The 25,493-nt window shown below is 37.8% G+C and overlaps 1 protein-coding gene across 4 annotated transcripts in view; it reads left to right on the top strand.

Annotated features, from left to right (window-relative positions):
• The window catches only part of ERBB4 (erb-b2 receptor tyrosine kinase 4), a 1,169,745-nt gene that overhangs the window by 756,477 nt on the left and 387,775 nt on the right, over nt 1-25,493 (top strand). For 3 of the 4 annotated variants that reach the window (XM_055290486.2, XM_055290484.2, XM_055290487.2), the window contains exon 4: nt 845-979. In XM_055290486.2, the coding sequence (XP_055146461.1) occupies nt 845-979 (135 nt within the window). Of the gene's footprint in view, nt 1-844; nt 980-7,070; nt 7,149-25,493 lie in introns of all 4 variants that reach the window. The other variant, XM_063645677.1, reaches the window with a different exon arrangement.

Raw genomic sequence — 25,493 nt, 5'->3', positions numbered from 1 at the left:
GGACAAATTAGCTAATCAAGGCCAGTGTTGTGAAATAAAGAATCGAGTACAAATTGGCTTTAGTGCATGTTATCCCACAGCCATATCCTTACTTCAGTGAACCACAGGATTTGTTATACGTTGCTTTGTGTTGCTAAGAATAATTGGCAATCTTATCAATTTCATCATTTGAGATGACAACATTTTTGTGATTGAGGCATTAATTTTAGCTTCCACTTTGTGCTACTTAACTACTGACTGCAGTCAATGTCACCTTGGCTCAAACAATCTCTCTAAGGATGATTTGACAATTGATACCAAAAATCTTAAAAATATCCACACATGACCTTGGAATGTCATGTGTGGAAATTTGTTTTAAAGACCAATGAGAGATAAATAAGTTAAATTACCAACAGGAGAGGATTGGTTAAATAATCACCGTTTAATTTATACTATGACATATCCTGTTCTCATTAAAATACAGAGTAGTAATTACCATTAAGTACTCACTATATAATATTAAACAAAACAGGCAGGTTATAAAATATTATATAAAATATTATTTCAATTCCAGGGAAGAAAACAGATAAAAGACTGTAACATTTATACCAAAACGTTAGGAGTGTTAGTCTCAGAGTGTACGCATATGAGTGGTTGTTTTTCACTTTTGTAATTTTTAATCTTTTCGAATTCCTGTAATCAATGTATATGATTCAGTGAAAGACATTTTAAAAGATATCTTGGCTATTAGCAACATGACTCTAATTTAACATTGAGAATAGTTAAGAGCAAATCATTTTTGTTGATTACCTTTTCATCAACAAGCAGTTTGACAAGAAATTTGTTTCTTTGTTTTGTAATACAGAAATCCTAAATGGTGGAGTCTACGTAGACCAGAACAAATTCCTTTGTTATACAGACACCATTCATTGGCAAGATATTGTTCGGAACCCGTGGCCTTCCAACTTGACCCTTGTGTCAACAAATGGTAGCTCAGGATGTAAGTAGAATTATTCTTTTTAATTTCTCAAAGTGTTCTACCCTCTGTGGAGATGAATGAGTTACGCTTATCATGCCATTACTAATATTTTGAACTTTGATTGCATTCATTGGAATGTTCAGTTATATATGACAGAACAAATGGCTGATCAACCTTTTACTTCTAGCTAATTCTCTTTTGGGAATCATGTTTCCTCTTCACAAATTCTCATTTTGTTAACATGTTCCAGTTTGCTTAATTTAAATTACTTTATCATACTTCCAATGTACAAATGTGTGTTCCACTATCCACAAACTTAAGGCTGGTATCTAACTATTGCTTCAAGTCTCTGTGGCCCATATACCATTGAGACAAAGGTAGTAGAACAAAAATGGACCTTCCTATTCACTATAATTTTTTCAATAAAAAAGTAAAAACTAGTGAACATTGTAGAATTCTTAAGCCTTCATTTGCCCCTGAAGCCTTCGTGGTCATCCTTTATGATAATTTCAAACACTTATGGAATGGAGAAATATAGATTTCATATAGAAGAAACATGTTACAGTCTGATTTTAGTCATTAGTCTAAATTTCTGAATTTCTCATTCTTAAAATGTGTATTCTTTCTACCACAAAGAATTTATCAGATTTAAAGTGTTTAATATGATTTAATAATAAGCAAGTAATATTTGAACCATGATTTAAACCTTTGAAAATTATTCTGTCTGGTATCTGTTTCATTTTCATAAAGCAGGCTATGTTATCCCCACATTTATTATTACTGACATTTGTATGAAAACAGAATCTTTATCAAGTGTTAACCTGGGTTTTATATTTCTCATCTATTATATATTTCCCACCTGAAATCATAACTGTCTCAACATAGTTCAATAATTATTTGCTATATTACTGATTGTGTTATGACATTTTTGTGAAAAATCAAACTCCAAGGGACAATTATTAAATTTCATCATGGCCCTAATAATATAATGGGAAATATGAATATATTTGATCAAAACTGACAGCTGTGTTTTTAATAAATGGCTAAAACTTTATGTAAAAAGTAGAGTAACATAATTTTCTTGTCACCTTTGAGCAGAAATTTGTATGGGATTTTCCCTTTATGGTATTCACGTTGCCTACTTGGTAAAATTACATGTGAGAAAAATGGAATCTTTTCACATTAACAAGACAAATGATGTGTTTCAGAAATGGCTTCTGTTTTCAGTCTGCCCATGCTGTTGCACATATTATATTGGCAGGGTAGTGGTGGGGAGGTGTGGATGTTGGTTGGGTAAAAGGAAAGGCCTGCTGACTCTCAGCTTATCAGACTGACTAGTCTGTAACACATGAATAAGATCGTGCAAGAATAGAGCCTGAGACAGAAGCCAAAAGGGAAGTGTGCCCACCAGCCTTACAGAATTTGGAGCAGGAAAGGTCTGAGGGGTTTGCTGCACTTTCACAGATGGTGTCTCTTTGTGCTATTCTTTTTGAAGACAAATTTGGATGGTTGTGCCTATAATTAGGCAACTGTGGCTGTATTGTTTTCTGCATGTAAATAATTGCAGGTGCAAAAATTATAAATGCAGAGTAGAGTCATAACCAACGGTCTTTTACAAATTAACTACCAATTGATTGCCAAAGTTTAATTATTTACATAGTAGTTTTATTTGCTGACACATTATATGTACTGCATGACACCATAGCTATTAATAATGAATTGACTATTTTCTGACTATTATAGTTTTATCTTTAGTCAATTTCTTTTCTCTGTCTTCTCCCCAGGGGTGATCTCAGACACTCTCAGGGTTTAAATGAAACCTCTAGGTTGATGATTCCCTAGAACTACATACCACCAACCAGTCACTCAACCAAGTTAAAAATTTGGGGGGTCATTATTGTCTTTACTTTCACTTGGCTCTTGGGAGTTAATCACTGAGTCATCCTGATCTTTGCCCATTTCTTGATTTTACATATTTATTATTATGATTGCCCTAGTTCAAGACTTCATCTGTCTAAATTACTAAAACAAACTCTGAATTTTTAATATTTTTTGAGGCAATGGACACTGGAGCAGACTGGTGAAGCCCATTGACCTCTTCTTATAATATTTTTAGAAGAATAAATGAGCACAAAACAAATACTTTAATTCAAGAATTCATAGCAATAAATAAATACATAAAATAAATTACAATGGATTACAAGGAAAATAGGTTGAGATACATTTATCAAAATGCTTAAAAAACAGATACCTAATATAGTAATATGCTTATTCATACATTAAATTAAAAATATTAGCAGTAGGATTAATATCTAATATTTTCAAGCAGTGATAGGCATAAATAATACATTTTAAAGGCAAGTCTCTTCAACAAATGATGTTGGGAAAACTAGATATCCATGTGCAAAAGATTGAACTTGGGCCTTTATCATATGCCATGTTCAGAAATTAACTCAAAAGCGAATTACAGACCTAAGCATAAGACTTAAAACTATAAAAGTCTTGGCAGAAAATATGGGGGGAAAGCGCTATGACCCTAGGTTTAGCAATAAATTCATGGATATAACACCAAAAACACCAACAGCTAAAGCTAAAATAGACAAATGGGATTATATTAAACTTAAAAACATCTGTGCCCCTGGGTGCGGTGGCTCATGCCTGTAATCCCAGCACTTTGGAAGGCTGAGGTGGGAGGATCACGAGATCACGAGATCGAGACCATCCTGGCTAACACGGTGAAACCCCAACTCTACTAAAAATACAAAAAATTAGCCAGGCATGGTGGCGGGTGCCTGTAGTCCCAGCTACTCAGGAGGCTGGGCTGGAGAATGGTGTGAACCCGGGAGGTGGAGCTTGCAGTGAGCCGAGATCGTGCCACAGCACTCCAGCCTGGGGACGGAGTAAGACTCCGTCTCAAAAAAAAAAAAAGTCTGTGCATCAAAAGGTACAATCAACAGAATGAAAGGCAACCTATAGAAAGGGAAAAAATATTTGTAAATCTTAAGTTTGATAAGGAATTAATATCCAGAATATATATAGAACCTGCAACTCAATAACATGGAGCAAATAATCCAATTAAAAAGTGAGCAAAAGATTTGTATAGACATTTCTACAAAATGGACCAACAAGCATATAAAAAGATGCTCAACATTGCTAATCATTGGAGAAAAACCAACCCCAAAATCATATCAAAAACACAATAAGATATTGTCTCGCACTTATTAGGATGGCTACTATTAAAAAAAAAATAACAAATATGAGGAGGTGAAGAAGTTGGAATCCTTCTTGGCGGGATTGTAAAATGGTGTGACCACTACGGAAAATAGTCTAGTGGTTTCTCAAAAATTAAAAATAGAATTATCATATGATCCAGCAATCCCACTTCTGGATATATATCCAAAGGAATTAAATGCAGGTTCTCAATGAGATATTTGCATATCTATGCTTATAGCAGCATTATTCATAACAAGCCAGAGGTAGAAGCAACCCAAATGTCATATATGGATGAGTGAATAAACAAAATGCAGTATATACATATGATGATGAAATATTATCCAGCTTGAAAAAGGAAGGAGATCTAGTCACATGCTACAACACACATAAATCTTGAGGACACTATGCTACAAGAAATAAGCCAGTCACAAAAACATAAATACTGTATGATTTCACTTACATGAAGTAACTAAACTGTCAAACTCAAAGAAAACAGAATGTAGAATGGTGGTAGCGAGGGGTTGGAAGGAAGGCTAGATGTCCAATTGCTCTTTAACAAGTCAAGTTGCAATTGTTCAGGTTGAAAAAGTTCTGGAGATCTGTTGGAAAACAATGTGAATATACTTAACAGTACTAAACATACACTTAAAAGTGGTTAAGATGGTAAATATTATGTTATCTTTTTTTAACTGTAATTATGAATAAATAAACCAGAAAAGTTGAATCCCTGAATAGACCAATAACAGGCTCTGAAATTGAGGCAATAATTAATAGCCTACCAACCAAAAAAAGTCCAGGACCAGATGGATTCACAGCCGAATTCTACCAGAGGTACAAGGAGGAACTGGTACCATTCCTTCTGAAACTATTCCAATCAATGGAAAAAGAGGGAATCCTCCCTAACTCATTTTATGAGACCAGCATCATCCTGATACCAAAGCCTGGCAGAGACACAACAAAAAAAGAGAATTTTAGACCAATATCCCTGATGAACATCGATGCAAAAATCCTCAATAAAATCCTGGCAAACCGAATCCAACGGCACATCAAAAAGCTTATCCACCATGATCAAGTGGGCTTCATCCCTGGGATGCAAGGCTGGTTCAACATACGCAAATCAATAAACGTAATCCAGCATATAAACAGAACCAAAGACGAAAACTGCATGATTATCTCAATAGATGCAGAAAAGGTCTTTGACAAAATTCAACAGCCCTTCATGCTAAAAACTCTCAATAAATTAGGTATTGATGGGACGTATCTCAAAATAATAAGAGCTATTTATGACAAACTCACAGCCAATATCATACTGAATGGGCAAAAACTGGAAGCATTCCCTTTGAAAACTGGCACAAGACAGGGATGCCCTCTCTCACCACTCCTATTCAACATAGTGTTGGAAGTTCTGGCCAGGACAATCAGGCAGGAGAAAGAAATAAAGGGTATTCAATTAGGAAAAGAGGAAGTCAAATTGTCCCTGTTTGCAGATGACATGATTGTATATTTAGAAAGCCCCATCATCTCAGCCCAAAATCTTCTTAAGCTGATAAGCAACTTCAGCAAAGTCTCAGGATACAAAATCAATGTGCAAAGCTCACAAGCATTCCTATACACCAATCACAGACAAACAGAGAGCCAAATCATGAGTGAACTGCTGTTCACAATTGCTTCAAAGAGAATAAAATACCTAGGAATCCAACTTACAAGGGATGTGAAGGACCTCTTCAAGGAGAACTACAAACCGCTGCTCAATGAAATAAAAGAGGACACAAACAAATGGAAGAACATTCCATGCTCATGGGTTGGAAGAATCAATATCGTGAAAATTCTCTATTTTTCCATATTAATGTTTTTGGATATTCCTATTTGCTTAAATTTTAGAGGGCAACTTATTTACATCATGGCACTGCTGCTTACCAGCAGTTTGACCTTAAGCAAGTCATTTATGCCCTCAGTCCCTCCATTTCCTCACCTATGAAAGACAGAGAGTGTCAAGAGCTGAGCTGAGCTGACAGCTAAGCTGCTAGGTGACAGTGGTCAATTCAGACAAGCAAAAATGAGGGTAACAGTCAAGCTTTTAATCACTTACTGCAATAGTTTATTCAAGAGGCTAAACCAGAGAAAGCACCAACTTCACTGTCTCATGTTTCCTCCATAGAACAGTGCCAGGTGAGGTTCAGATGGATGAGTGCAGACATGGGGAATTGTTTCACTGAGGAGGGAGTGGCAAAAAAATGGTTCTGAAAGTTTTATGAATCTGGAAGCTTGAAGGAGAGAGGGGTGGGAAGGCCTGAGTGAAAAGTACTGAGTATGAGTCAGAGTGGAGAAAAGGTGTCTTCCAGGCCCCCTTACTTCCTCCCCATAAGGAGATTTTGGTGAAAGCACCTAAGGAAAGCTGCTGTCAAAGGACCTTAATAAAGAGGTCTCTGAATAGCATACCTGGGCCAGGATGGGAGACATATATGAGACATGGCTGGTCAGCAAACCCTGAGTCTCTTACTGCATCTCCCTTAGAGACTGCAGTGCATTGACTGGGCACCAAGTCTGGCGTGGGAGGACAGCTTTGAGACCCCAGGAGGCCTGCCAGGTAAAGTAATTGCCTGTGCTCCTGCCTGAAAGATCACACATAGGTTTTTCTTTTTTTTGGCCCAAGAGCTGTTATTATTATCAACTTCATAGGGCTATTAATGAGCAATAAATGAGTTAATGTGTCAATCCAAGGGTGATTTCTTATGACACAAGAATAAGGGACCTTCCAATTATAATTTTTATATGGATTGACCATATGAGGACAGAAGTATTTTTTAAATATGTGAGAGTTATATTTTCATTCGTTGACATTTAACTATGTTTCTACATTTTAAGTGTGTTTTAGTAACTAGAAGGTTGTCTCTCATAGGTTTAGCTCATCAAGACACTGAGAAGAACAATCCTCAGCTGCTCCAGTCCCTACAACCTTTTTCTTTGATTACGCCAGGTACATCACTCATTCTTAGTTACTTTCTAGAACCAAATACCAACTAACAACTGAAGTGGGAGAGGGGGAATTGGCAAATTCATAGATACCACTATAATCATGAACATAATTCCAGGACTAATTACTTGTTTAACCAGATGTTCTGCCTGCATTCAATCTATCCATGTTTTAAACTTTTTTTCAATGACTTTTACATATCATAGTAATGACCCACCCCTAATTAATATTGCACTTTGTATTACATATAGCTAGCTTTCTTGAAATATAATTCTCAAGATAGAGTACAATTAAACCTGATTTATTATATTACCAACTTGTGTTACTCCTTCTATATGAAAATATTTGGGTAAAATAGATGTGCCTTTCTAAGGTATTTTGTAGTAAAGCCAAAAATAAAAAATAAAAAAGTAGGAAGAAAATTTACCCTCGATGTATTTTAGTACAGCTTCAGTTTGTGTGCATTAGACGTACAACACATCTAACTTTGCATAAACGTATACACAGAATGAAATCACACACACTGTTTTCAAAAGATATTTCAAAATAAAACCCTAAATTATGGAAATGGGAATATATGAAAAACATGACGTTTTCCATGTCTGATGGAAAACATCAAGGATACATTGAATCTATATGAATCCAAAAGATCATTTTTCTAAAATACCGATAAAACATATTTTTATGGACCTGATTTAATAAAACAAAAAACAAAAAAACTTAAGATCACTTATGAATTCAGATGCAATTTTTCTGAATAAAATATTAGCAAAGAGAACTAACAGAATCTAAAATGTGTTTTAAAAAAGAATACACTAAGATCAAGTGGCAGCTCAGCTGCCTTTTTAGTGCATTTTGAGAAAGTAAGGACTTGCACCTGACCCACACCATAGACGGCCTTTGACACTATATTTTTTTTTGGGGGGGGGTATTTGCATTTTTTTACTGTTTGTAGGTTATGTGTACATTTTTTGCATAGTGAAGTACTCTATCTGTCTGATTTCTAATTTGAGGCACAAATATCTCTCTCTTTTAATTCACTACCTGCATTTCTTTTTTTTTATTATTATACTTTAAGTTTTAGGGTACATGTGCACAATGTGCAGGTTTGCTACATATGTATCCATGTGCCATGTTGGTGTGCTGCACCCATTAACTCATCATTTAGCATTAGGTATATCTCCTAATGCTGTCCCTCCTCCCTCCCCCCACCCCACAACAGTCCTCGGAGTGTGATGTTCCCCTTCCTGTGTCCATGTGTTCTCATTGTTCAATTCCCACCTATGAGTGAGAACATGCGGTGTTTGGTTTCTTGTCCTTGTGATAGTTTACTGAGAATGATGATTTCCAGTTTCATCCACGTCCCTACAAAGGACATGAACTCATCGTTTTTTATGGCTGCATAGTATTCCATGGTGTATATGTGCCACATTTTCTTAATCCGGTCTATCGTTGTTGGACATTTGGGTTGGTTCCAAGTCTTTGCTATTGTGAATAGTGCCGCAATAAACATACGTGTGCATGTATCTTTATAGCAGCATGATTTATAGTCCTTTGGGTATATACCCAGTAATGGGATGGCTGGGTCAAATGGTATTTCTAGTTCTAGATCCCTGAGGAATTGCCACACTGACTTCCACAATGGTTGAACTAGTTTACAGTCCCACCAACAGTGTAAAAGTGTTCCTATTTCTCTACATCCTCTCCAGCACCTGTTGTTTCCTGACTTTTTAATGATCCCCATTCTAACAGGTGTGAGGTGGTATCTCATTGTGGTTTTGATTTGCATTTCTCTGATGGCCAGTGATGATGAGCATTTTTTCATGTGTTTTTTGGCTGCATAAATGTCTTCTTTTGAGAAGTGTCTGTTCATGTCCTTCGCCCACTTTTTGATGGGGTTGTTTGTTTGTTTCTTGTAAATTTGTTTGAGTTCATTGTAGATTCTGGATATTAGCCCTGTGTCAGATGAGTAGGTTGCAAAAATTTTCTCCCATTTTGTAGGTTGCCTGTTCACTCTGATGGTAGTTTCTTTTGCTGTGCAGAAGCTCTTTAGTTTAATTAGATCCCATTATAAGAAGAGTCTTTCCAGGTCAACTTAAACTCACTCTAGGAATTAACTTTTACTAAGAACATTACCGGAGCAAGCACAGTACACCTGCTAGCCTGGTTTTCTTGTCTCTTAGTTCCTTGAGATGAAAATGTATTGTTTCACTTTTTGAGTACAGTTTTCAGTATACATCTTTATTTTCTTTTATTTTTTTATTTTTTTAGACTGGGTCTTGCTCTGTCACCTAGTTGGAGTGCAGTAGTGCAATCACAGCTCACTGGAGCCTCGAACTCTTGGGTTCAGGCAATCCTCCTGTTTCAGCCTCTTGAGTAGCTGAGACCACAGATGCATGTCACTACACCCAGATAATTGTTTTTTACTGTTTGTAGAGACAGGATCTCCCTATGTTGCCCAGGCTAGACTCAAACTCCAGGACACAAGTTATCCTCCCACCACAGCCTCACAAAGTGCTAAGATTACAAGCATGAGCCACTGTGCCCAGCCTTCACGTGGTCATGGAAAGTGAGTACTTCTTCTGTAATAGGGGATGTGGTGTTTTGAAGGCCTAATTGAACTGGATGAGCCATTGAGACATATAGGGTTTAGCCTATAAATTAACTTTGACAAAGTTATGTAACAATTTTACTAATATCTTATTGAGAGAGTCATAGAAGTTATGGGATGGGCTTGAAACCAGTTTCTGGGAGTTTGATTCCTTCCTTTCTCACGTAGGTTTTCCTGTAGGCTGGCTCTTTGAATGTGTGGTAAGGTGGTGGACAGCCATAAAGCCGCTGTAAATTAGCAGGTGGTTGTTCAATTGTTAGTACTTTTCGTTTTGAAGCAAAGGCTTCTCAGATCATAAAGGTTATTAGTATAACTGCTGTTAGTGAGATAAATGACCATATGGATAAGATAATATTTCATGTGGTGTATGCAACAGGATAATCAGAGTAACGTCGAGGCATACCGGATAGGCCAAGGAAGTGCTGTAGAAAAAGGTTAAGACCTATGAATATAATGGTGAAGTGGATTTTAGCATAGGTCTGACTAAGTGTATAGCCTGAAAATAAGGAGAATCAGTGGACAAAGCCTCCTATAATGGCGAATATTCCTCCTATTGATAGGACATAGTGGAAATGGGCTACAACGTAATATGTGTCATGTAAGATAACACCTAGTGATGAATTCACTAATAAGATGCTGGTTAAACCTCCTACTGTGAAAAGGAAAATTAATTGTAGAGCACAGAATATTGCGGGAGATCATTTGATGTTACCACCATGCACGGTGGCTAATCAGCTAAATACCTTGATGCCAGTAGGGATAGCAATAATTATGGTAGCGGAGGTGATGTACGCTCATGTGTCTACATCTATCCCTACTGTAGGTATATGGTGAGCCCATATGATAAATCCTAAGAAGTCAATTGATATCATGGCCCTATGCCCATGTATCCAAATGATTCCTTTTTTCCAGAATAATATGTTACCATGTGGGAGATTATCCCGAAGCTTTGTACCAGCAGAATACATGTTGGTACAAGATAGGGTCACCCCCGCCAGCAGGGTCAAACAAAGTAGTGTTGAGGTTATTGTCAGTTCACAGTATAGTAATGCCGGAGGCTAGGACTAGAAGGGAAAGGAGTAGAAGGACTGCCGTAATGAGGACTGATCAAACGAAAAGGGGTGTTTGTATTGGGATATAGCGGGAGGGTTTATGTTAATAATAGTGGTAATAAAGTTAATGGCCCCTAAAATAGAAGAGACACCTGCCAAATGGAGCGAGAAGATGATCAGGTTCACAGAGACTCCTGCATGTGCTAGGTTTCCTGCTAAAGGGGGATAAACTGTCCAGCCGGTTCCAGCGCCGGCTTCCGCTATTGAAGACGCGAGTGTGAGTGGAAAAGATGGGGGGAGAAGTCAGACGCTCATATTATTTATCCGGGGTATGCCATATCGGGTGCACCAATTATCAGAGGGACTAGCCAGTTGCTGAAACTCCCAATTAGGATTAGTAGCACCATAAAGAAGATTATAACGAATGCGTGGGCGGTAACACTAACATTGTAGATCCGATAATCTCCTAGCAGAGTTCCTGGTTGGCCTAGTTCTGCTCGAATTAGGAGGCTTAAGGTAGTGCCTACTATCCCCGCCCATGTGCAGAATAACAGGTATAGTGTTCCGATATCTTTGTGGTTAGTTGAAAACAATCAACAATTGGTGAACACAGGGGGGCGGGGGGTGCGTAAAATGGCTGAGCAAGCATTAGACTGTAAATCTAAAGACACAGGTGAAGGCCAAGTTTCACCAGCCCTGAAGTGATTTCTCACGTTGAATTGCAAATTCAAAGGAGCAGCTTCAATCCTGCCGGGGCTTCTCCTGCCTTTTCCCCCAAAACGGTGGGAGAAGTAGATTGAAGTCAGTTGATTAGGGGGTTTAGCTGTTAATTAAATTTTCATGGGTTTGAGTTCCACCAATCTATTAAGGGCTTAGCTTAATTAAAGTGATTTATTTGCGTTCAATTGATGCAGAATAGGGTCTTGCAGCCCTTAGGTCTGTTACAGAAATTAAGTGTCATTTACTTACTAAGGGCTTTGAAGGCCCTTGGTCTTATTTAAACTAAATTTCTAAGTTATAGTTAGTATTAATGGAGAGGTAGGTAAGAGGAGGGTAGAAGAGATAACAAGTGAGGAGGGAGTAGTGTGGGTTTTGTGATTTTGAATTGTCGTTTTAGTTTCATATTATTAGATGTGGGGAATAGTGTTACCGAGATGGAATAAATGAGGTGTATGTAAGAGTACAGGTTGAGTAGGGTTATGATAGCTATAATGGTTGGAGTGATAAGGCTATCATTTTTTGTAAATTCTTGGATGATGATTCATTTAGGCAGGAACCTGTAATGGGGGTAAACCTCTTAGGGGTAGTAGAATTAGTGGAATTATAGGTGTCAACCATGCTAATTTCCTTCAGGCGTGCGATAGTGACAGGGTTGTGACGCTTATACTCAGGTTGAATGCTAGAAATGTGGTTGTTGTTAAGATAAGGTAAATAATCAGATTTAGAGTGGTAATGTTTGGGTCATAAATTAGTACTGCTATTATTCAACCTATGTGAGTGATTGAGGAGTAGGCTAGGATTTTATGCAGTTGTATTTGGTTAAGTCCCCCTCGGCCGCCCACTATAATGGATAGAATTGTGATAGATAGGAGGATGTTCAGGTTTGTTGATGGAAAGATTTGAAACATAATCGAGATAGGGGCTAGTTATTGTCATGTGAGAAGAGGTATATCATGCTCGAAGGACATAACAATCAGTAGACCCTCACGCACGTATGCTCACGCACATACGCTCATGCATGTACGCTCACGCACGTATGCTCAATTTGAAGAACTATTTCTGATTAAATCTGCAAACTCCCTTCCCTCCATCTCTGACTTTACCATCAACCTAGGTAAACGTATCCTTGTCAAACCCCAAAAACAAGATACTAAAATGCAACCCAGTCAGAGCCCAGAAATCATATTTTAGCCACGAACACTCCAACAGCTACCCCTCGATTGATGTAATTTTCTAAAAAATCTTAAGGCCCCCCTACCAAATAAACCCTCCATTCTGTATAATAAATAGAGTAACTAAACCTCTGCCCTAATACTAATATAATACCTTGAGCATATCCCTCTGATAGCGCTGCCCCAATATAACATACCCCTAAATCAACCATACTCAAATTATGAGTCATCCTCTCAGCCAAACCTCTGCCAGTTCAACTTTAAAGACACTGAATTTCCAGAACTGTAAACCACCATTTATATTTACTTCTTTCTTTCTCATATTTTAATTTTCACTTAAGTATTCCATGCAGTTAGTGTAGCTTAAGTATTCAAAGCACGACAGTGAAAATGTCTAGATGGGTTCACACAACCTCATAAACAGATAGGTTTGGTCCTGGCCTTTTTTATTAGCTCTTAGTAAGATTACACATGCAAGTATCCCCACCCCAGTGAAAATGCCCTCTAGATCACCCGGATTCAAAGGAGCAGGTATCAAGCACACACGAATGCAGCTTAAAACACTTTGCTCAACCACACTCCTACGGGAAACAGCAGTGATAAATCTTTAGTAATAAACAAAAGCTTGACTAGGCTATACTAATATTTAGGGTTGGTTAACTTCGTGCCAGCCACCATGGCCATATGATTAACCTGAGCTAATAGAACTCATCATAAAGAATGTTTAAGGTCTATCCTCAATAAAGGTAAGTTGTAAAAAACTCCATCTAAGTTGTAAAAAACTCCAGCTGAAATCAAATATACTACAAAGTGGCTTTAATACCCTGAAGACACAATAGCTAAGACCCAAACTGGGAATAGATACCCCACTATGCTTAGGTCTAAAGTCAAATAGTTACATTAACAAAACCATTCGCCAGAGTACTACAAGAAACAGCTTAAAACTCAAAGGACTTGGTGGTGCTTTACATCCCTCTAGACGAGCCTGTTCTATAATCTATAAACCCCGATAAACCTTACCACCTCTTGCCCCCAGCCTATATACCGCCATATTCAGCAAACCCTAAAAAGGTTATAGAGTAAGCATAAGTATACACATAAAAACGTTAAGTCAAGATGTAACCCATGAGGTGACAAGAAATGGGCTACATTTTCTATGTCCAGAAAAATCTTACAAAAACGTTTGTGAGATCTAAGGGCTCAAGGAGGATTTAGCAGTAAACCAAGAGCAGAGTGCTTGGTTGAATAAGGCCATGAAGCAGGCACACACAACCTATCACCCTCCTCAAATATTACTCTAGAAATCACTGTTACTGATAATTTTCTACACACCTATAGAGGAGATAAGTTGTGACATGGTAAGAGTACTGGAAAGTGTGCTTGGACAAACCAAAGTGTAGCTTAACCCAAAGCATCTGGCTTATGCCCAGAAGATTTCATCATGGCCTGATCACTTTTAGCCAACTCTAGCCTCAAACCTCTCTAAAAATATTATCAAACTATCTTAATCAAACCATCTACTTAGACAAAAGTACAGGCAATAGAAATTTTTACCTTGGCGCAATAGACATAGTACAGTAAGGGAAAAATGAAAGAGCTATATCAAGCACTAAAAAGCAAAGACAAGCCCTTATACCTTCTGCATAATCTATTAACTAGAAATAACTTTCCATAGAGAACTATAGCCAAGTCCCCCAAATCCAGACGAGCTACTCAAGAACAGCTGAAAGATCACACTCACCTATGTGGCAAAATAGTGGGATGATTCATGAGTAGCCGTGACAAGCCTACCAAGCCTGGTGATAGCTCATTGTCCAAGATAGAACGTTAGTTCAACTTTAAAATTACCCACAGAATTAGTTAATTCCCCTGTAAGTTTAACTGTTAGTCTAGAGAGGGACAACTCTTTAGACCTTACGAAACAACCTTCCTACAGAGAGTAAAAATTATTACCACCACAGTTGGGCCCAAAAGCAGCCACCAATTAAGAAAGCGTTTAAGTTCAACATCTAACTATATTAAATTCTAATCACTCTACTGAACTCCTAACATACAGTGGACTAATCTATTACTTAATAGAAGCAATCATGTTAATATAAGTAACATGAAGACGTTCTCCATTGCATAAGCTTATATCAGACCAGAATAACCCACTGACAGTTAACAGCCCAATATTAATAAATGATATAATAAGCACCCTATTATTTTCAGTTAACCCAACACAGTCATGCTCTAAGGAAAGATTACAAAAAGTAAAAGGAAATAGGCAAATCTTACCCTGCCTGTTTACCAAAAACACCACCTCTAGCATTATCAGTATTAGAGGCACTGCCTGCCCAGTGACATATGTTCAACAGCCACGATATCCTAACTGTGCAAAAGTGACATAATCACTTGTTCCCTAAATAGGGACTTGTATGAATGGCCAGACGAGGGTTCAGCTGTGTTTTACTTTTAATCAGTGAAATTGACCTATCCGTGAAGAGGCGGATATAAACAAATAAGATGAGCAGAACCTATGCAGCTTTAATTCATTAATGCAAATAAAAACTCAAGCCTACAGGCCCTAGCTTACTATCCCCATATTAAAAATGTTAAACTGCTTGGCCCTGCGCAGTGGCTCACTCCTGTAATCCCAGCACTTTGGGAGGCAGAGGCGGGGGCATCACCTGAGGTTAGGAGTTCAAAATCAGCCTAGCCAACATGGTGAAACCCCGTCTCTATAAAAATACAAAAATTAGTGGGGCATGATGGCAGGTGCTGGTAATCCCAGCTACTTGGGAGGGAGGTGGAAGAATCGTTTGAAGCCACGAGGCAGAGGTTCCAGTGAGCCAAGACCATGCCATTGCACTCCAGCCTGGGTGACAGACGGAGACTCCGTCTCCAGAAAAAAAAAAAAAAAAAATTGTTTGGGGTGACTGCAGAGCATCTGAACAATCTAAGACCACACTAGTCCAAGTGAGTTTTTACACATTGACCCAATAATTTGATCAACGGAATAAGTTACCCTAGGGATAACAGCACAATCCCATTCTAGAGTCCATATCGACAATAGGGTTTACAACCTCAATGTTGGATCAGGACATCCTGTTGTGTTGCCACTATTGAAGTTTCGTTTGTTCAATGATTAATATCCTACATGATCTGAGTTCAGACTGGAGTAATCCAGGTTGTTTTCTGTCTAGTTAACATTTCTCCTTTATATATATACTTCACGTAAATATGATATATGTATATATATGAAGTGTGTATATATATATACTTCACTATAAAGTATATATACTTCATAGTATGTATATGAAGTGTGTGTCTGTGTGTGTGTATATATATGTATATAAAGTTACAGAAATATAATCCTTACTTTCTTGAAAGTGACAGAATATTTATTCCTTGGAAGTACTTAACCTGACCTCCAGGTGGTAGAACAGAAGAATTATCTCATACCCTCTCTTCCTTAGCTCATCTTAGTCCTCGTATTCATCATGCATTGCATGTATTATTATTTTTTCCTGAAAATCATAACATATATGAGTATATAAACATAAATATATTAAAAATTCATTTGTATGTAATAAGTACATAAAAAGTAAACATTTATGTAAATTTATACATATACACATACATATAATATTAGTCTCAACCGTTTATAATTATGAATTAGTTTCTACTTACCTTTTACATATAACTTAACCAAAAACTTGGAGTAAATTCCATAGCTTCACCTCTCTGGTCTTACTCTCTTACTGCCAACCTCCTCCCAGCCTCTGCTACCAAGGACTCCCGTTATGTCACAGCTGGGCTAGGCGCTCCCTCAACTGCTCTTAAGACCCAGGTGCCTGATCCCTTCAAAGCACAAATAAAACCAGTTATTGACAAGATGTGGTGACTCATGCTGTAATCCCAGAAATTTGGGAGGCTGAAGTGGGAGGATTCCCTTAAGCCTGGCATTTGAAAGCAACCTGGGCAACAGAGTAGGACCCCCATCTTTACAAAAAAAAAAAAAAAAAAAGCCCAGTATGGTGAGGTATACCTGTAGTCTCAGTTACTCGAGAGTCAGAGGTAGGAGGATCGCTTAAGTCCAGAAGGTCAAGACTGAAGTGAGCCATGATTGTACCAGTGTGCTCCAGCCTGGGTGACAGAGTGAGACCTTATCTCAAAAAAAGAAGAAGAAGACAAAAACATTAGTTATCAACATAATTTTGTTAATAATAAGAATGGTTATTTGGAGAGAGAGAGGCCCAAAATTAACTTCCATGTCCCTGTCCATGTGTTGTCGTTGAAGATATCCCCCACTACTGAGACCCTCTGACCGCGTTCAGACCTTAGGGATTAGTCTCTTTATCTTCCCCTAGGTCTTTTTTGCCTCTTATTCAGTTCAGAGCTCATTTCATTTTCTGTTCCTGATTCAGTCGAAACATCAAATGTCCTATTAGGAAATACTCCACACAGAATGTGGTGTGGATCCCTTAGACAAGTTTTAATAGTGCGTTTTCCAAAAGCATGATTTCTTCAGTCTTAAATTATACCATATGTCAGTGCTGTGCTGATAAATGTTTAATAACTACTCTCCAAAAATAGGGGGAAGGCCCCAATTTGTTGAGCTTGCTGATTTTCATGGTATAAATATTTCTAACATCTTCCCATTTGAGCAATCAGTGTGGATTTTGGAAGAGATATCCAGGTATCACACCATTATGTAGTATTTCCACCATACAGGTTCAGTAGATGTAAAAGAACTCAATTACATAGAAGATATAGTAAACTAATCAGGAAATAATGAATTTCTAGTATATATTACCTTTGTTTTAATAACATTTAATTGTGGGTTTATATAGTTTAATATTTACTAATGGTTGTTTAGTGAAAAGCCTCAAAATTCTAGAAATTTTTAACAGTTGGCTTTGCACACTGGGTACTACCACCTGTGAATATGAACAGCCCTGTGAAGGTAATACCAGTCTGAGGCCAGTTCAGTTGCTTATTATTTTTCTCTATAAGAGCACCAAGAGATTCAGCCAACACCTCATGCATGGTATGAACTGATTGTAGCCCCTAGTCTCTGGTGAGCAAATGCTGAATAAAACACACACACACACACACACACACACACTTTTCAAGAAAGAACAATCTCTTTAGCCTCTTTAGGGATAGGGCAGCTTAGCTCAAAATTTGTAAAGAAAAAGCATTTGACTCTTCAGCATCATTTTCTGCTAACATTTTTCATTTAAATTATTAAACTGTATACTTAGCTGCACTCATGCTAACTTTTGCATTCAAGTTTTCCACAAGAATAATGAGTAGATTTTATTTCTGTTTGACTAGAAGGTTTAGAAAAGTGGTCCCTCTCAGATTAAACAAGAGTTTCTGTCTCAAAGATTAACTCCTCTGTACCCCACAAGCTTACTGCTCTAGCTCTTAAAATGGCAATTTTCCACCTTCAACTATGTTTAGATTCAGTTTCCACTGATGAACCTTAAATCTTCTTTATGACCATAGCTTGTTGGAAGAAAAAATATTATTACACGAAGTGACCAGCAGAGATGTTGTGTAGCATGGTCTAGCACTAGCACAAAAGGACAAGGTTCGTCATGTCCACAGGTAACTAGATTAAGGTTTCCAAACTTGGGCATGTATCCGAATTCACTCAGAGGTTTTGCCTGAGTAAGTTTTGTTTAAAGAAGAGAATCTGACTATCTTTAAAATTCTCCTATTGATTCTAGGAAGAGGTGTTAAGTAGCACTGGCCTAGCATAAGATTTCTATGATGGTAAAATGATTAGCAAAGCCTAATATGATGCAGACATTTCAGGCCATATGTTAGTTTGAAATTGGCATAGAACGTATGGGCATGCTGCAAATGAGCCAAGTACCACATACACGAGTCCCCTCTTAGAGAATATTTAGTTCTCTGTTGTTATGTGAAACTTCTATGTCATTAATTTCAATAATAAAAATCACAGTGCTTTAAATGCCTGTGACCTCCTGGGCCTGGTATATCACAGGCACTTAAAGAACCCTATTTCTAATTTGCATATTATGTAAGGTAGGTATTAAGTGCCTGATTTGGGGGTCTCTTGAGAGCCTCAAGCAGCTTACAGTTTCTAGTATGGAGCAGACTTGTTGGCTTCCAGTGAAGAGTTGAAGTGATCAAAATTTCTTGAAATAGTAGGTCTCTGGAATTCAAATTGTCTCTCTGAGGGCAGCCTTCAGGTTTCATTGTTTCTCTGAAACTTATTTTTAAGTACATTTTAACAAGCGTTTTCACTAAAATATGTGAATTCTATTGAAAAAATATATCATGATATAACTAAATGTCACTGATATGAGAAAGGTTTTTCACACTGTTGAAACATAATAGATGGAGAAAGACAAAGCAATTTGAATAATTAACTTTTCTTTGAAGTAGTAACTCCTAACATTTTTTAAAATGGTGAGTTTTTAAAAAAGAGTTAGAGATTTTTGGAATTTAAGAATGCTTTTTTGTTACCTTTTTCTAAACAAATTCTGTATTGCATATTTCCTTTAATAAGGAAAATAAGGTGGAATTAACTTTGCTTTGAATACTTTTGATTTTGAAATGTTTTAGAACCACAAAATATAAAGCAGTGAACACTAATGTGAAGTGATTCACAGTAAGAGACATCTGGTGATCTTCCACATTTTAAAAAATGTACTTCACGTAAAGTTTAAGTCATCCTGCTATATGAGAATTTGCAAACTTTTCTAAGCCTGGAAGAATTAGGTGTAGAGGTTAAAATGCTAGGTTGGTAAAACTGAGTTAAATTATCTCCAAGTAAAAGACTCATCTGTGATAGTTAATATTGAGTGTCAACTTGATTAGATTGAAGGATACGAAGTATTTTTCCTGGTTGTGTCTATGAGGGTGTTGCTAAAAGAAATTAACATTTGAGTAAGTGGACTGGGAGAGGCAGACTCACCCTCAATATGGGTGGGCACCATCTAATCAGCTGCTAGTGCTGCTAGAATAAAGCAGACAGGAGCAGATGGAAGAGCAGACTTGCTGAGTCTTCCAGCCTTCATCTTTCGCCCACACTGGATGCTTCCTGCCCTCAGACATCAGACTCCAACTTCTTCAGCTTTTCAACTCTTGGACTTAACACCAGTGGTTTGCCAGAGGCTCTTGGGCCTTTGGCCACTTTGGCCACAGACTGAAGGCTGAACAGTCGGCTTCCCAACTTTTGAGGTTTTGGGACTCAGACTGATTTACACTGGGATCCTTGATCCTCAATTTGCAGATGTCCTATCCTGAGACCTTACCTTGTGATCCTGTGAGTCAGTTTTCCTTCATCAACTCTCTTTCCTATATATCCTTTTAGTTCTGTTCCTCTAGAGAACCCTGACTAATACAGATTTTGGTACCAGGAGTGGGGTGTTGCTATAAAAATACCTGGAAATTTGGAAGCAACTTTGGAAATGGACAACAGGCAGAGATTGTTTCCCTGTTGGAATTTGGAGGGCTCAGAAGATAGGAAGGTGTGGGAAAGTTTGCAACTTCCCAGAGACTTATTGAGTGGTTTGGACCAAAATGCTGATAGTGATATGGACAATGAAGTGCAGGCTGAGGTGGTCTCAAATGGATGTGAGGAATTTATTTGGAACTGAAATAAAGGTGATTCTTGCTATGCTTTAGCAAAGAGACTGGCAGCATTTTGCCCCTGCCCTAGAGACCTGTGGAACTTTGAACTTGAGAAATATGATTTAGGGTATCTGGCAGAAGAAATTTCTGAGCAGCAAAGCATTCAAGATGTGACTAGGGTGCTGCTAAAAGCATTCACTTTTATGCATTCACAAAGATATTATTTGTAATTGGAACTATGTTTAAAAAGAAAGCAGAGAATAAAAGTTCAGCAAATGTGCAGGCTGATGATGTGATAGAAAAAAAAAAAAAACACCTATTTTCTAAGGAGAAATTCAAGCTGGCTGCAAAAATTGGCATAAGTAAGAAGGAGCCAAATGTTAATCACGAAGACAATGGGGAAAATGTCTCCAGGGCATGTCAGAGGTCTTCATGGCAACCCTTGCATCACAAGCCAAAAGGCCTAGGAGGAAAAAATGGTTTCATGGGCTGGTCCCATGGCCTTGCTGCTTTGTGCAGTCTCAGGACTTGGTGCCCTGCATTCCAGTCATTGCTAAAAAGAGCCAACATACAGTTCAGGCCATGGCTTCAGAGGGTGCAATCCCCAAGCCTTGGCAGCTTCCACATGGTGTTGAGCCTGCAGGTGCACAGAAGTCAAGAATTGAGGTTTGAGAACCTCTGCCTAGATTTCAAAGGATGTATGGAAATGTCTGCATGTCCAGGAAGAAGTTTGTTGCAGTGGCAGAGCTCTCATGGAGAACCTCTGCTAGGGCAGTATGGAAAGGAAAGGTGGGGTTGTAGCCCCCACACAGAGTCCCTACTGAGGCACTGCCTAGAGGAGCTGTAAGAAGAGGGCCACCATTCTCTGGACCCCAGAATGGTAGATCCATTGACAGCTTCACTGTGTGCCTGGAAAAACTGCAGATACTCAATGCCAGGCCTTGAAAGCAGCCAGGAGGAAGGCTGTACCCTGCAGAGCCACAGGGGTGGAGCTGCCCAAGGCCTTCAGAGCCCACCTCTTGCATCAACATGACCAGGATGTGAGACATGGAGTCAAAGGAGATCATTACAGAGTTTTAATGGTTGACTGCCCCGCTGCATTTTGGACTTGAATGTCACCTGGAGCCCCTTCATTTTGGCCAATTTCTCCCATTTGGAATGAGTGTATTTACCCAATGTCTGAACCCCATTGTATCTAGGAAGTAACTAACTTGCTTTCAATTTTACAGACTCATAGGTGGAAGGTACTTGTCTCAGATGAGACTTTGGACATGGACTTTTAGGCTAATGCTGTAATGAGCTAAGACTTTTGGGGGTCTGTTGGGAGGGCATGTTTACGTTTTGAAACGTGAGGTCATGAGATTTAAGAGAGGCCAGGGGCAGAATGATATGGTTTGGCTGTGTTCTCACCCAAATCTCATCTTGAATTGTAGTTCCCATAATCCCCATGTGTTATAGGAGGGACCCAGTGGGAGGTAATTTAGTAATTTAAGGCTGTTACCCTCATGCTGCTGTTGTGACAGTGAGTGAGTTCTTACAAGATCTGATGGTGTTATAAGGGGCTTTTCTCCTTCTGCTCATTCTTATCCTTCCTACCACCATGTGAAGATGGATGTGTTTGCTTCCCATTCTGCCATGATTGTAAGTTTCCTGAGGCTTCCTCAGCCACATGGAACTGTCAGTCAATTAAACCTCTTTTCTTTATAAATTACCCGGTTTGGGGCAGGTCTTTAGTAGCAGCATGAGAACGGACTAATACATCATTTTTACTAAATAAAATTATATATTGAGTCAAATAATAAGCACCTAATTAATGTAAAAGAGAGATTACAAAGCATTCCATAATTGATTTTTTAACATAAAACCCTGATTGTATATTTGGTGTTTAAAGTAACTGTGTAAAATTGAATGACAAGTGTACTGACTCTATTCAGTATTACCCTCTTCTATTTTTGTTTACTCTATAATGGGTGAGAGTAATTATGTAAGTGTTCTGTTACCAGTGCAGGGTGTCCAGGTTCTTGGTGTTTTGAACAAAGAATTGGGAAAAATGCATGAACAAAGCAACGAAATAAAAGCACAGATTTATTAAAACAAAAGTACTCTACACAGAGTGGGAGTAGCCTTGAGCAAGCAACTCCAGAGTGCTGGTTACAGAATTTTCTGATGTTTAAATACCCTGGAGAGGTTTCCCATTGGTTACATGCTTTACACCCTATTAATGAAGTGGTGGCCCCCAACCAGTCAGACTGGTCTTGGAAGGTGACCAGAGACTGAAGTGAAGTTACAAAGTCACACCCCTATGCAAATGAAGACAAGGCCGACGACCAGTCTGATTGGTTTCAGGAGGAGACCAATCAGAAGTACTTTACCTTCTCCTGCACAATGCAGAAATGGGGGAGTGGGGTGTTGCAAAGGGAGTAGCCTTTGATCCTTTTGTTACTCGAGAATAGAGAGGTGGGGTTTTCCTTTTGATTCCATTCTAGGAAATCAGCACAGATCGGCCTTAGGTTCCCTGCCTTCAGACCTTATTCTCCTGCCTCACAACCATCATTCACAGATTTCATCACAACTCACATGTTCATCCTTGTTTACTAATGAAAGTGTTTCATAGAATTCAGTTTCACAATTAAATAGAACTTAAGGAACTGACTATTTTCCCTTTTTTCTCTAATTTCTCATCACTTGAAAACTAGGAAGCAAAAGGAGGATGTTTATGAATAACTGAAAACATGTGCAGACATTCAGCTTTCCCTTTTCATAATATTTGCCAAGATGTTTCACATGTGTCTTTCCTCTCCTATTGGTGTTCCCTCATTCAGGACTTTTATTTCAAAGTTTAGAGAGGAGGAAGGGGAGAGACCGCTGGTTACACTAGAGGACTGGGGCAAGGGATGTGGTATCTACAGGGAGCTGAGAATGATGAACAAGCAGATCAAACCGCTAACCCATTTGGCAATCTTTCTAGCCTAGATTGTTGCAAGCAGCTGTATGCAACTTTTATTTAATTCTTTGCTGCTCAGCAAGAACACATTATGTTCAATTTAGAGGTGATTCTTTTGCCAATTGTAGGTGCTCTTTCTACACAGGAGAAAAATGGAGAGAAAATTATGCAGTGACATGTCTCTTAAAGTTCCTGGTAAAATATAAGTAAGAGAAATACATAAAAGAAATAAAAAAGCTTGAATAAAAATGCACAAAGGAAAAGTCATCTCACAGGTAATTATCTTGATCAGCCACTTTTATTCTACCTTTCTATGCTTTATTAAATAAAAATGTTCATCTAGATAATTTTTTTCAAAACTATTTTCTGTGGAATCAATTCAAGCTCTGTACTCAAGAATTAGAATACAGCATTAAACTAGTCATTTAAAACATATGCCAAAGAAGGTTTCTCAGAATAAAGAAATTGGCTTTACTATAAAAAATACAATGATAAATTTAAAAGTTTTTAAAGCAATACAATGATGGACAACCATCACGTCTACATTTCTAAATTTCACTGAAATGCATAATTTTAAATACCAACTATTTTTATTGAAAAGAATTGCTATACATTCTTAGTGGAATAAACAAATGTCTAAGGGTCCTTAGTATAGCAGACAGGAATCTGCCTGCTTTGGTTCAGAAGAGAAAGATAGATTACCATCATGCAGTTTTGCAACATTCTCATGAAATAGTAAGTCATTTCTATTAGTATATACAATGGGCTCAGAGATTTTTTTCCAGAGGGATAAGAAACAAAACATAGTCTTATCAATAGTAAATTACATTCAGGGTAAGAGTATAATACATGTTGAATACTTTTTAAAATATGTAAGGAGGTAGAGAAAAATTAGACATCACTTTTCTTTTTCTCCTCTCTTCCTGTCCCTCCCACCAGAGTCTTTTATCTGACCATATTTCAGGACAAAGCACCCTGAATCTTCCTTCGTTTTGCATGATGATGCCTCTGGTTCTTTGCTTTGAAGGGTAGCCTAGTGTCTGAGCTTAAGCTGGGCGTTTCTACATGAGTTTGAATCTTGTCTCCAAGAGTTTCTAACTACACTTGCTTAGCTCCTCTATCCCTCATTTTTCTCGTATAAAGCTGAATTGGAATAATAGATGAAAATATTGTGAGGTGAGGGAGTGAGATGGGGAGAGGCACCTTTTTCCGTGCTCTTGACATCCATCTCCACCCTGACTGTTATTGACTAAACAGCTCATTTATCACACACATCAAAGATTTTGGTAAATGACCCAAATCATCTTTTTAACTCCATGCAAGTCATTCCCTAAGTGATTTTGAATGAGTGTCTTTTTAATGATCTCATTCAACATCTTTGCCTAATGGATTCTTGTGCTCCTAAAGTCCGTTGAACTTTCTGAGTATTTGTATTAATCCCGTCAGAAATCAAACCTTGTTGTGTCACAAAATTTGTCTTCCTATGTGTGTTCTAATATATTTTGGGTGCTCTTCCCTCCTTCGTCCCAAATGGCCATTCTATTTTTGTATCTGTTAACATAAATTAGATACTTGGTTGTATTGGTTAAGAGTATGGGCTCCAGAGATAGTATTTTTAGGCTCCAGTCCCAGGCTTATTACAAACTGTGTGATCTTGGGCAAGTTATTAAATTTCTCTGGCCTCAGCTTCCTAATCTGTAGTAGTACTTTCCTCCTAAGTTTATCATAGAAATAAATTGCCTAGAACCATGCCTGGTACATAATAAAATTGTAACGGATTTAAGCTATAACTACCTCTTTAGCATGCTAGCTAACAAGGGCTTTCATTGTAATTAAAGGATTTGTATTTCAGAAGTTGCAAGACCAAAAACATTTTTTTAGAAAACAGAAAACTGGAGCTGAAAGAGAGGTAGTAGAACTGATATTTATTTAGACTTAAAAATAATTTGCAATGGAATACAAGAGATGTCTATGCAGTGGTTTGCAAATCATTTATCTTTTTTCTATAAATAATAACTCAATTTACAGATCTGTCTAGTATATTAAGAAGGAACTCCAGTGAAATAGCTTTTTGATGGAATCAGATTTTTAAAATATATTATACATCCATTATCCTTGAATTTATTTTTTGTGTATGAACTTTGAAGGTGAATTAATGAAAACATTCTACAGCAAGACATTTTAGGCTTATTAGTTACTATAATGCCTTTGGGTCACTTTTTTATAACTTCCATCAACTTTAAAATCACATTT

The sequence above is a fragment of the Symphalangus syndactylus genome, chromosome 8, assembly GCF_028878055.3.
Source record: "Symphalangus syndactylus isolate Jambi chromosome 8, NHGRI_mSymSyn1-v2.1_pri, whole genome shotgun sequence".
NCBI lineage: Eukaryota > Metazoa > Chordata > Mammalia > Primates > Hylobatidae > Symphalangus > Symphalangus syndactylus.
The sequence above is the reverse complement of the archived record's forward strand: the minus strand, read 5'-3'. Positions and strand labels throughout refer to the sequence as shown.